Here is a 13,429-nt window from a genome sequence, read left to right as displayed (position 1 = left end):
CCTGAATTCGGGTTTGAAAGCCCCTCTGACACAAAGAGACCAAAACACTCCACACCATAGAATAAACACATCAGCCCCAGAGGAAAATTGGACAGTCCATCAAAAAAATGACTGGGCATCTGGCAGCCCACCTCTGGGCACTGGGCCATCTCCACCCAGCAATTCTTTCTCATTAAACAAATTTCACCCCCACCAAAGCACAGCTAAAGCAGAAAAAGTCAAAATCTAATTTTCCTGAATGAAATCAAGCAAAAAATAATCAAGCACCCAGCGCTTTCGCAGACACGCCATGTGTAAATAATCTTAAATCTCCAATGCCCGCTGCCTCTCAGTAGTTAATCTACCATCAAATACTCTCTATGATTCTCAGTTATCGAGGCAAAATGTAAACCCAGTGTGTTGTGGAGATCTGAAACATTGAAAAAAATGATATTAAAACAGATTTTCTTTTTTGTTGTGATGCACTTTATAATTAAATTTAGTGTTCTGATGACAGTTACATTTGACTTTAGGGTCCAGTGTGTAGGATTTAGGGGGATATACTGACAGAGCTGGGATAAAATATAATGGTTTTTTTTTAATTTTATAATCACCTAAAAATAAAAATTGTCATGTTTTCATTACCTTAGAGTGAGCCATTTGTATCTACATAGGAAGCACATCCTCATCCACAGAGTCAGCTAAACAAACACTGGCTCTAGAGAAGGCCATTCATGTTTTTGAGTTTTTGCATAAGCCACTGTAGTAAGCAACCCCTTCACAACAAGTTGAACAGTATCGAAAAAAAACACTGATTCTTAACATGAAACTGCGTTATTCAGTGTTTTTACCCGTTTAAATCACTGTATCTGTTTTGGCAACCCAGTCTCACTCCGATGTTGTTGAATGTTGGGTCTCGGGCAGTGACTTCTGGCGTCAGACACCGACTAAAAAGGCCTTCTTTGCACGTCGGCATGATATGAGGCCGGTCCGGCGGTGTCAGGTCGAAATGCGGTGGGACAACAACTCTAGTTAAGGGGGCAAAAAGTCTGAGTGGGATGGGTGGGAGGGGCGGTGGATGGGTCCAACAACCACCGAACTTCACTCAGGAGGCCGGCGTTCGCTTCCCGTAAGATTGTAAAGCCAAACTGTAAACGAGGTTGATAAACGTTGATATGTGATGAGGTTGTAGTGAGAATGTGTCTGTTTTGGAGAGGAGGAGACCGCGGAGGATAATTCGACTGAAAGGATCCTAACAGGGAGTTCAAGCTTGGCACATGGGAGGAAATTTCCTCATTTCCAGTTATGATAAATTCTATACACAGCACCTTTAAAACTCTAAATCTCAAAATAAACTTGATAAATCGTCTGACCAGTTTATCACTGATACCAACTTGTGAATATCATTGTATTTCTCAGTGTGCATTTACTTGATTAACTACTTCAATCCCTTATTATTATTCTCTTGTATTAAACAACCCTCTGTGTTGCACAATTAATGCAGTTGTATTCAATTTTATGCCAAATTATGTGTTACAGTTCGTAGTTTTCCTGTGAATCAAATTGGCTTTTCGATTGTATGTGGAGTTCATGATTGCAGAATGACAAGAAACTGCAGGGAGTGCTCTGTGGGATGATAAACCAATAATAACAAATCTCACAATACCCCAGCGTAACAGTGCAGCGAAATTTGTTTCCGGAAAATGAATCACCGCAGTCATGAGCACCGTAACATCAGTCTCTCAAAGCGTCAGGTGTTACAGATTCAAATCCATATTCATTAATTTTGCTGTTGGTGCAACACAATTAGAGACCCAGTGAATCCAGGACTAATCCCCACCACTCCTAGGACATGAATCACAGTAGCAGGAGATAGGAATAAATGAGTTGCAATAAAAAGGTACTAATACCCTGTATTACTCCAAGCTTAAAGTCTCCCTCTCCTTCAATACATGTGTCCACTTCTACCTCGGGAGGCTGAGATGCTCAAGCCTCTCTGACTAATTATTTTTGGTCTATGTGGGAGGAGAAGCAGGCATGATATCACACTCATATGCTGGATTAGAAATAAATAAATAAAAAAGACACTGTGATTCATGTGTGAGAGAGTGTTATACACTTTGGAAGGTGACAGTGAAAGTCATGTTTCTGGGCTGGAGGTTTCAGTGGGACATTTTCTACACAGCAGCCTCAGAGTGTCTGACACCTTCTCCACTTTCCCCATTTTTAAAGAGCATACACACAGCCTCTTCCTCTGGTTTCTCTGGCCCAGGTCTCTCTCCATTTTTATGAGTGACTTACTGATGAATTTCATGTTCTTCCCGCAGGAGTAAGAGAGGAAGCAATGGGCTGGACTATGACTCTAAAAGATGACTTTGGGGTCATTGCCTGGACACGGCGAGCTGGGAACTACCTCAGCCTCTTCCTCCTCTTGTCTCTCTTTTCCTTTTCAGTCCAGTCAGACATTGTGTTTCCTAAGGACCATCACTTCTCTTGGAAAGCAGGTAAAATTCTTCTTCTTTTTCTCTCTAAATGTGTGAATCACTGGATGTGGTCACTTATAAATCCACACACTAAGATATACAACTACACTTATTACACGGCTTTGCTGAATACTTATTTCTAATTGGTCAATTACAGCATTATGGCCGGCTTTTCTCAATAGCAGGCCATTGCTATGGACACATTTTTCACCGGAGACCTTTAACAGGAGCCATAAAATCATTTTAAAATCAATAAATCATTTTTAATTTAATTACTGTGGCAAATTATTGATTACTTCAGGCAGCCTTGTTTTAAATGAGATAATGTACAGTGAGGGGGTCATTATTACAAAATAAAACCTTACAGGACGTGCCCACAAGAACATATTTTTGCTGAGAGGTGCTGCCATAAATGTGCATGCATGACTATGTATGTGCACACGCTTCAGCCAGTTATACCTCACTACAAACAACTGTTTGAGACCAGACAAATGACAAAACTTGGTGTTTTTTAGAGAGACATCGGCAGCATTTCAGGCTGTGATTGTGCCACCGAAAGAGGATTTTTAAAGCCAAAATTAGATCTTTTTCTAACCATAACCAAGTGTTTTTGGTGCTTAAACATAACCACAAGTTAACTCGTTTCTCTCTGGTCTGCATGTGACAAAAAATCTAAGATGGTCTTTTGAATGGTGGCAGACATCCAGTTTTCTGTTTGCTTAGGCCACTCATGTCCTCTGGGCTGTTCATAAAGTTACGTCTGCCTGTCTGCCACTTCACCATTAGCCGCTATAAAGCTACATCCTGATGGTTGTGCCCGTGCAGTGGAAGTCCTTGGTATCCAAGGTATTTTATGGCTCTAAAAAGCAATTTTCTGGTCTTTCTCTGCTTGATCAGCCTGTCCGTACTCTTGATTAGCTCCCCCCTACTGCAAATCTCTCCCCAAGTTTCTGACCCCAACCCTTGCACATTAACCTGATGTAATGACATTTTCACATCAGATTGGAGGAATTAATTAAATTTGCACATTTTAAACATCTTTTTGATATATCTCCTGAGAAGCAACTCTTCATATGCTGTTCAGAATTTTAAAAAATGTTCAGGTATCCCATGAATTAAAATAAAAATAGCCAACTGATTTACAGACTGTTGTTCTGACCCATGTCAGTACGGGGTGCTGCAGCACCCTCAGCACCCACCTTCCCATGCCCACGCTAGCGAGTGATTCAGCATCTGCAATAGTAGGCTTTTTTGGACCAAACAGTTTTGGAGACTCCCTGAGAGGAACTGCCCAAGGGGAAGCTCCTGCACACACTACCGTCAAGAGCTTTTTTCTGTTTGCGTTGGCACCGCCAATAGGAATGGTGTTTTTTTTTTTTTTGTTTTTTTGGCAAGCTGTTTGTCATTTGTGTTGTCTGTTGTTAACACGTCTCATGGGTTTAAAAAATGGCGGCCGCCGGTGCTGCATTGGCTCATTTGTTAGACCAATCAAGGTACGCTTACATCAGTCAATGTCACTGTTCTGTTGGGAGAGAACCTAATCTGAGACAGGAGCTTAAAAACAGCGTCCTAGTTCTTGCGCTACGGGCACAATAAATAGAGGGATTCTTAAAACTATGTTCTCAGAACTATGAAAAAGTTCCTCTGGTCCAAAAACACCTAATGACCCGCTCCTCGCTGTGCATTATCCCTTACTTAGCTGCTAGCATTTGCCAAGGTTGCTCCAATGGTGTTCTATAAAAATACATTTCTTTTTTTTACCATTCAAGTGTAAGGATTTAACGAGACAGACCTCTGTGAACCCATTAAGGTTCATACAGTACAGTACAGTTGCATATGCTGCATTTGTGGGCATAAACACACACGCATGCATGCACACACAGGCACACATACACACACCTATGCACACGCCAGAGATAGAGACTGTGTACACACAGCAGAATCAGACAGTCATTACTACTTCTCATTATAGGGGAAAAATACTGTACAAGTACATTTATTTTCAGTGCGACCAGTCCTGCAGGGGAAAGTAATCCTCCTTTTTCTGACACACATTGTTGGGAAACATAAACCTCAGGCTGCTATTGGACATCATCAAGCCAGAGGGCCCTTATTCCTGGGCAGTTAGCATAATAATACCTTCTTTCTGACGGACTATCCATCCCCAGCCCTGTGGTGACAAGCAGGTCTTGGATTGCTACCATAATGATGTGCATGCTGTAGTAACATGACATGGTTAATGAGACATTGGTGCACAGTAAATAATCATGCCCTGTTCTGCTAAGGATTTATGGCCTTGGTAATGTCTGGTTGACATGGTTTCAGTGAACAGCGTGCTGCATAGAGTACATGTATTGTTCTGTAAATGTCGACTCTAAATATATTAGTTTTTGAAGTGTTTCTATATGTTACTATTTCAATATTTTATATTGAAGCATCTATCATTTTTGTGAGATAATCACGCTTGGATAACTGCATTGAAAGCTGATGTCATACATCACTCTCTTATAGAAGAATTTGAGGTAATCTCACAATTCATCCCTCACTCGCTTAACAAATTCAATTGAAAATGCATTTCCAAAGCAGCTTGAGGAGGAAAACTTGGCCTTCCCACACAAATGCCCCACTTGCTGTGCGATTAGCACTTTCATTTCTCACTCTGCGGTTGGGTAATGACACTGCCCAAGTGATAAAGAGATTGATTAATTTCACTTGAAAGAGCGTATGTTCAAAAGGGATGTAACCGGGACACCAAGAGTGAGGATTTGACATCCTTGCAGTGCTAAGATGGCTTATGAGTTGTTGCTTAACTGGAATGAAAACCACTTTGGAGACAAGAAAGAATCTTTAACTTAACATGCCTTACCTCTGAATATATCCACCTCCAGATGACTGTTTGACTCTGGGGAAAACTGAGAGTCCATTACAATCGGTATCATAGTGCAAATTTAACAACGGAAACTACAATAAAGTGTGTTGTATTACACCTACCATACTCATAAAGACTTGTAAAAGGCTTTTTAAATACTAAAGTCTGACCCCCTCTCACATCTCAAGACAATATGATATTTTTTTTTTAGTCACAAATATTATGTTCTTCATAATATTCACTCGGTGTCTCGCCATGGGATGCAGCCTCCTGCAGCCCTGATAGAAGTATTTATCTCAATCTGCCAATCTTGATTGGCCGGTGAAAGGTGTTCATCCGCGCCACACCCAGTAGTCCCACCTACTATATATAGTGTGCGCGGATAATGCTCCCTCAATTCAAAAACTCTTCTCACCTGAGAGCTTATCTCACGTCGGAGCTTTCACTGGCTTAACTGTTCACCAGATGGATCTTTGCTAGCTTCTGTCGCCGGACGCTAGTGTCATGCTCTGGCTTTTGCCTTGTCCGTTCACACCAGACCGGACCGGAAGGTATTTTTTCTTCCAGCCCCTCCACAGCGGAATTCCTCTCGGCTCCCCACCACGGATACTCGAGTCGGTCGAGCTAAGCTAGCATACCGGCTACTCCTTTCGACCCCACACTAGCACACCAGCTAGCCACGGCCATTTTTGCCGTTAGCACTCCAGCTTGTCGGCAAGATGGCAACCGCTAAAAATCACACCAGAGGAGATTTTCGGCTCTGTTGCTGTGGGGATAAAAATAAAAAATAAAATCTCGGGGAAGGTGCCCACCCGGTGTGCAGTACCTGCCTTGGGGTTGACCACGCCAGGTTAGCCCTTGAGATTCCCGGGTCCTGTGGACACTGCAAAGTATTCACAGTCAAGAGCCTCAGACGCAGGCTAGCCCGCCAAGTTAGCCTCACGGGCCGTGACCCGTTTGTCCCCACCACTGACCAAAGCGCAGTCGCGGAGGAAGATGAGGACATGGCCGGGCAAGCTCCGGGGACTGGCTACGACTGGGACGCCCAGTGCAAGCAAGGAGGAAGACAACATCTTCGTGACTCCAGCCCCGGCTGAAAAGCCAAATCTGCCCACTTCCAACAGAGAGGAAAGCGGGGTGAGCTCTCCAGCTCCCTCCCTCCATGTGGACCTGCTCGACATGTGTAAATGTTCGGCAGAGAAGCTGGAGGTACCCTGGCCGGTTGCAGTAGTGGAGCCCACCCAGTCCCGCTACGAAGGCAAGCGGCTCCCCCTGGCCCGTAGTGCGGTGAAACAGCTTCTCCCTGTCTTCCCCAAGTTGCTGGCCAAGCTGTCCAAAACTTGGAGTAACTGCCTGTACAGCAACAGCCTGGGTGCAACATCCCTCGACTGTGAGGCAATGGAAGCCCATGGATGGATAGCTCTCGGCCAGAGCTCTCAGCGCTCTCTCCAGCCTCACTGCCTACCAGGCAGAGTTGTATGGGGCGTCCGCTGATGAGCAGGACCCCGACGCGTGGGAGGAAATGGGGGTCATTGCTGATTTATCCCTCCGCATCCAGCGCGTCTCAGTCCAGGCCACGGGCAAGGTGATGGCAACCCTCGTCATTCAGGAGCGAGCGAGATGGCTCAGCCTCGCTAACTTGAGTGACAGGGAGCAGGATGACATACTGGATATGCCAATTGTCCCGGAGGGTATCTTTGGCTCTGCATTGGCCACAATGCAGCAGAGATGTGAGGCAAAAAAGAATGACAACGAAGCCCTGAAACTTTGTCTCCCCCAAAAGCACCCATGCCTTCTCCTCCAGTGCAGCGCAAATCATTTGCTTAAGCTGCTTCCCAGCATTTCAAGATCCCGAAGCGGCCGCAACAGCCCGGCCCACCCCGCCCGCTGAGGAAGGAGCCCAGAACTGGTTGGCACAGAAAGTCTCCCGCCCCGACCACAGTCCCGCCACCGCTGCCCCCGACCACCGCGGCCTCTGTCCCCCAGGCAAGGAAGAAAAAGAGAGCGGCCTGACAGCCGTCCTCTCTCCGGGTGGAGCATCCTGCCATTCCCCGTTACGCAGGCCCACCGTTTTGGCTTGTTCGTGTGCATCCCATGCCGCCGCTGCCCACTCCAGAGCCGGTCCGCGAGAGGAGAGACATCGCCTTGGAGGTTTGTGCTGTTGCGCCCTGAGCCACATGTCCACAAGCACACACATACACACATGTTCCCAAAAGTATGAAAATAAAATGAAATCTGTCACAGCCAGGCCAAGAGCCGAGGGTACAGATAACAAAAAAAGCCAAAACAAACAAAAATACCCTGTCTATAAGCAGTGTGGCCACCGAGTCCTCTGCGGCTCTGCCCCTGGGATGGGCATCACCATTCCCGGGGAGCGGAGTGACAGGCCCCGCTGTTCCTGCGATGCCCTTTCGCGCATGCGCAGTACAGCTCGGGGGTTATTTCCCCGCTCTACCGCAAGAGGGCGCCACAGCACCACTGTTGGGACCTCCTGTGATAGAGCAGGAGCTGCAAAATGCTTCTCCGCTTTCTCTCAAACGGGGGGAAGAGGGATCCGCTCTATTCTGGACCTGCGGGCCCTGAACAAATTTCTGCGGAAATACAAATTCAGGATGCTGACACATGCAGCACTGCTGCGTCTAGTAAGACCGAACGATTGGTTTTAGTCCGTGGATCTGAAAGATGCGTATTTCCACATTCCCATTTACCCCCCTCACAGACAACATATCCCATTCACCTTTCAGGGGGTGTGCTACGAATACCATGTTCTCCCATTTGGCCTGTCTCTCAGCCTGAGGGTTTTCATACGGTGCACAGAGGCCGCTGTTGCCCCACTTAGACCTCGGGGCATCCGGCTGGCCACGTATGTGGACAACTGGCTCCTGTTGGCGCAGTCAGGAGGCCAGGGTTCACATGCACATTGTCACGAAATACCTAATAGATTTGGGCTTTGTGATGAATACGGAGAAGAGCCAACTCTCTCCGACACACAAGATATCCATTCTGGGATTATCCCTGCGCTCTGTGCCATTCACAGCTCGCCTCTCGGAGGAGAGAGAGAGAAAACATTCAAAGCTTGCCTCGCGCACTTCCGTCGACACAAGTCCGTCCAGTTCAGACTGTGTCTTCGGCTGCTGGGTCTGATGGCTTCAGCCATCCTTGTGATCCATCTTAGCCACCTTCACATGCGGGAATTTCAGCGCTGGGTCACTTCACTTAGGCTGAATCCCGTGCGTCATGGCACGGAGGATAACGGTCACAGCGGATTGCGTGACAGCTCTGCGCCACTGGCAGGCCCTGTCTTTCCTGACTCGGGGTGTCCATGGGCACTGTCTCGTCCAGGAGAGTGGTCGCATCCTGGGCTTTATTCAGGGGAGTGTCTGTTCAGGACATTTGTTCAGCAGCGAGTTGGTCCTCGCCTCTGACTTTTGTTCTGTTCTATATGCTGGACGTGTCAGGGCTGTGCGTGGCTAGCGCGGTCCTGGAGTCCTAACTGGAACCCAGGGACCCTCCCCACTGGCCAGTACTTGTTCGATAAGCTGTCTGGCAATATGGGAGCTACCATATCCCATAGCGAGACACCGAGTGAATATTATGAAGAAGAACGTTTGGTTATCTAACATAACCGCAGTTCTTAGAATAATATGAGCAAGGTGTCTCGCCAGACGACCCTTCTTGCTGGGTGTTGAGAAGAGGTTTGCTTATTGAATTGAGGGAGCATTATCAGCGCACACTATATATAGTAGGTGGGACTACTGGGTGCGGCGTGGATGAACACCTTTCACCGGCCAATCAAGATTGGCTGATTGAGATAAATGCTTCTATCAGGGCTGCAGGAGGCTCCATCCCATAGTGAGACACCTCGCTCATATTATTCTAAGAACTGCGGTAATGTTAGATAACCAAATGATTTTACCAAAACTGGGGATCTCGTAGGATCACGATTTGCAAAACTACAACTAGATGCCTTTTGAGATTATTCCCCATCCTGCTCCTGCTGGAAAATGTGGTATATGAAGAATTCCTTATGTGTCTGCAAAAATACACAATTCTAGAAACACAAGATAAAAGGCGTCATGTTTCGACAGTATTACTGTCAATGAGTCAACATATAATCCATAGAGATAAACTGTATTTGGTACTAACTGTACATCATACCAGTTACATTTATTATTGTAGGTTTTATTGCCTCAACTCGCCCTCAGCCTCTGTTGGTTAGCTGCGCTATTATAGTGGGAGGGGAATGAAGATTTCTCACTAAAGTAAGAGCTGGGTGGTGAATCAGATACAAGCCAGATTAAATACAAACCCTTGTTTACTCCACAACTCCACCAGTTTCTGGTGCTGGAGAGAGTGCACCTATTCTTTGCTGTTTCCATGAGCCAAGACTAAAAACCTTATGATAATATTAAATGTTTGATTTTTATCGTAACGGCAAAACGCGAAACAGACAAACTTAGAGCTTGAACTGAGTGACCAAGGACATTTTTGGTTTAGTTTGGTTTAAATGAGCAAATCTTCTTTGGAGCCATACGTGTTTCACATTCGCTCTCTGCAGCAGCTCCAGGCTTTATATCACAAGTCCGATTGTCGCGTTAACGTCAGCAAATATTGATTTAACTTCCCCTTCTCCACCATAGACATAATATATTTGAATACTTCATTTGGCTGACAAGCTCCCTTTTAATTTTGGGCTTGTCAACGTAGGAAAGATGTGCTCTAAATTATGCACAGCCACCCTATTGTGTGTTTGGTGTGTCTATCTAGGCCAGCAGCATTGTGGGGTAAATCTTTTGTGTGAGCCAGTTCCCAGAGCTGTAGCTAAGCTGGGAGTCTCTGGCTCAAACAGAGAGCTGGAGCCATTTAAGCTTGACCTTCATCAGTGTCTTGGAGAGTAGAATGGAGCGCAGAAACACTGCGGCTAATGGGACTATTATTTAACTCTTTAAAGTGACTGCTCAAAGACAAACCCTTTTAAACAGCCATACTTTCCCTTTTTAACAGCAAGGTATACATCTACCATTAACACTGAAGAGCTTTTTGATCAAGAAAGTAGTAATGAGTTTTCTATATATTACTGATGACAAATTGAGCATGAGAAAAATGTTACAGGAGGTATCACATATGATAAGGACTGAATGTTCTCTCTGCAAATACCCTAGCAACACATCAGTGCTGTTGACTGGTACAGAACAGTGTGATTTGCATTTCTCTGTGTGTTTGTTTTACTTCATTACATTAGAGTTGTTGCACTGCTGTAGATTGCATATAACTAGTTTAAGTGTTGAGGAAATTGATTTTAGAATATAATGGCAGACAAGTTAAAGTTTGCCTACCGAAGCTTTTGCATCTTAAATTTTGTTTTTTGAAATTCAAGGGATCATATACAGTCCTGTTAGCTTCAGAATGCTGATATCCCCCAAAACAGAGCGTTAAAATTGGATTTATTTCGACTTCCATAAGCGTCTGCATTTAAACACGACAGCAAGACACCGCGCTCATCCAGTGTCAGCTTTAGTCTACTTCAGAAGTAAGATCCTCTCTCTCAGGTTTTCATTTGTCATCTTTGAAATGAGTGTAATTTTTCCTGCAGAAGGTTTTTAAAATGCTGGGCTTCACCTATCAGAAGTTATTTGTGTTTTTTTTACAGCTTAGTTTAACAAACAGGAAAAGAGCTGAGTTATTCTTAGATCCAAGAGCTCATCCCAGATGGGGCTATATTGTGCATCAAAGCTTCTCTCTAAAACAGAAAAACACCTTCACTTAAGTTTTTTTTCCTGCTTTGACTAGGGAATCCAACTAGTTTGGGGTAGTGAGGTATCTTTATCTCTGAGGAGAGAAATCCGATATTCCAACATAATTGTAACAATACATTGGAGTGTACAGCATTAACACTGCAGTGAGCACTATGATTAAGAGAATGTGTTTATATTTGTCCTGCAACTATGTATTTCCCCATTTACTTACCTTTTTAAATTCATATTTTTTCCAATTTTGGCTATAAAATTGAAATTATATGTGTCGTTGTTTTGATGAATCCTGCCAGGCTTCTCTGGAGGATTGAATAACTGAGCCGTCTTCAGTTCATCTAAATTATGTGGGAACTTTCAGCTGTAAGAATCAGCAGAGGGGCAATGATTTTCAAAAGATTGAGAAATCAATAAAGGGTTTTACTTAATGAGAGGGATCTCTCTCAGCTCCAGATGGATTATTCAAAGAGTTTACGAGGCCGAAGCTCCAGGACCCGGTCTAACCCGAGGCTTGTGACTGGAAGAAAAAAATAAGCCCAGATGTGGAGTGATCCAGTCAGGCAACATTTACATTTCATTTCAGGGTCTGAGTGTATTTATTTGCAATTTCAGCACACTGTTGCACCATCAAAGCTGAAATCAAACATCACTGCTGCAGTGAGCTTCTGTTGTTTCTGAAAAATAAGCTCAGAAGAGGCAATGCGCTAGGATCCAGTCTGCCGTGGTTTCACATTTAACCAAACTGCACTGAATAATTTAGAAAGGGCCTTTTTTGCATTATGGTGACAAAGAAATAAAAAGGCAAATATGCTTTTTTGCCAGTTAGCATTACTGGATAAGATGTTGCCAACAGACAATATCTAGTTACCCTCATACTGGCTTCCTCTTGCAACAGATTTAAATGTCAGTGTTGTCATGGATGATAGAATTCGTTCATGAAAGAAGTCAAAGCTCATCCTGATGGAGGTGCTGGAGGAACAGATCCAACAGGTTCCTTCCTCTGGGGAGCATGAATACACACAGAAATTTGCATTTCTAACACTGGCCAGGAGATGAATTGAAAATTGGAGACTTTGAAAGAAGCAACAGGAAATTCACACAAACAATAAATCATAAAATTAGGCACAGACTTTGGATCTACTAGTATGTAAGAGGGGGCATGGACTACTTCCTTAGTAGCCTTGCCAGCTACATATGTATACAGCTGTAAGGAAAGCAAGAAAGTAAGATGTAGATGTTCACAAAACATCTTTACTATTATGCGAATAAAAAATTGTTCATATCAAAGAGGCAAAGCCTTTGTCACGCATGCTTATATCAGTTGTGAAATCCTGATACTGTATCTTTTACTAAAAGGGGAAATCAAAAATCATTAGACACCACTTCTGAATGAAGGTTATCTATTCCATAAATCATTTATCTTACATATCAATTGAAAACACAGAGAAATAGAAAAATAGGTACCTGCAGTTAGCTCAGCTGGTGCATGGAACCTTGCACATTTGGACACTTTTCAGAACTGTATTTTTATTTTTAACTTAAGTATTTTTAGCCTATTACTTAGCTACATTTACCATCTATACCTTTTATATTACTAGTCTATATGGATTTTGCCTACATTGACTAAAATGAGCAGTCACATGTGTGCATGGTTATTGTAACTCAAATCCATGCCACTGGCGGCCATATTGACAAGCAGCCAGCTTCTGCTCCATATGTAATAGTGATGCTGGTCAGGTTTTTTTTAATACCCCAATCCAATTCACCCATTATGAGAGCCAATCCCCAACGCTCGATAAGCAAAAATATGTGTTAATCAACCACCCGACCCAACCCAACCTACAAACCACCTACTTTGTGCATTACAATAGCGCAATTGACCTATGGCTAAGCCATGCCCCCCTCCACTCACTCAGATGAAATATCAACATTCAGTGACCGGTACTATGGCAATGTCATCAATGAGGCAATTGATGATTTTTGGGGACATAACAATCAGATGTCATGGAGAAGTAACCAAAAGGGCCTAAACTACGCATTGCAGGGATATATTAATCATTTCATTGTTGAGAAGGTTGATGACAAGGCAAAATTTACAGGTCCCAGTGTAAGTGTGATAATCCGCATCTCGTTGCCGAAATTTTGGTGCATCAAAGTGCCACTGAAGTTAAGGTTTATGGCTCAGAATATGAGAAAAGGATAACAGATTACAGATAAGTTAATGAAGCTAAACTCCAGAAGTTAATGCTAGCTTAACTAGAGCCCTATGGACAACAGCTAACAATGATGTACGATCACCAAAGTACAAAACTAGAACAAAACAGGCTAATGAACTCCCAGCAAACAAG

General features: G+C 43.9%; 1 protein-coding gene across 2 annotated transcripts in view; it reads left to right on the top strand.

The window, feature by feature from the left end:
• The window catches only part of thsd7ba (thrombospondin, type I, domain containing 7Ba), a 261,412-nt gene that overhangs the window by 83,085 nt on the left and 164,898 nt on the right, over positions 1 to 13,429 (top strand). For both annotated transcript variants that reach the window (XM_049594673.1, XM_049594672.1), the window contains one exon: positions 2,307 to 2,483. In XM_049594673.1, the coding sequence (XP_049450630.1) occupies positions 2,324 to 2,483 (160 nt within the window). In that variant the 5' untranslated portion in view covers positions 2,307 to 2,323. The remainder of the gene's footprint in view (positions 1 to 2,306; positions 2,484 to 13,429) is intronic.

Source organism: Epinephelus fuscoguttatus, linkage group LG13, assembly GCF_011397635.1.
Source record: "Epinephelus fuscoguttatus linkage group LG13, E.fuscoguttatus.final_Chr_v1".
NCBI lineage: Eukaryota > Metazoa > Chordata > Actinopteri > Perciformes > Serranidae > Epinephelus > Epinephelus fuscoguttatus.
Note: the sequence above shows the minus strand (reverse complement) of the source record. Positions and strands in the feature narration are given on the sequence as shown.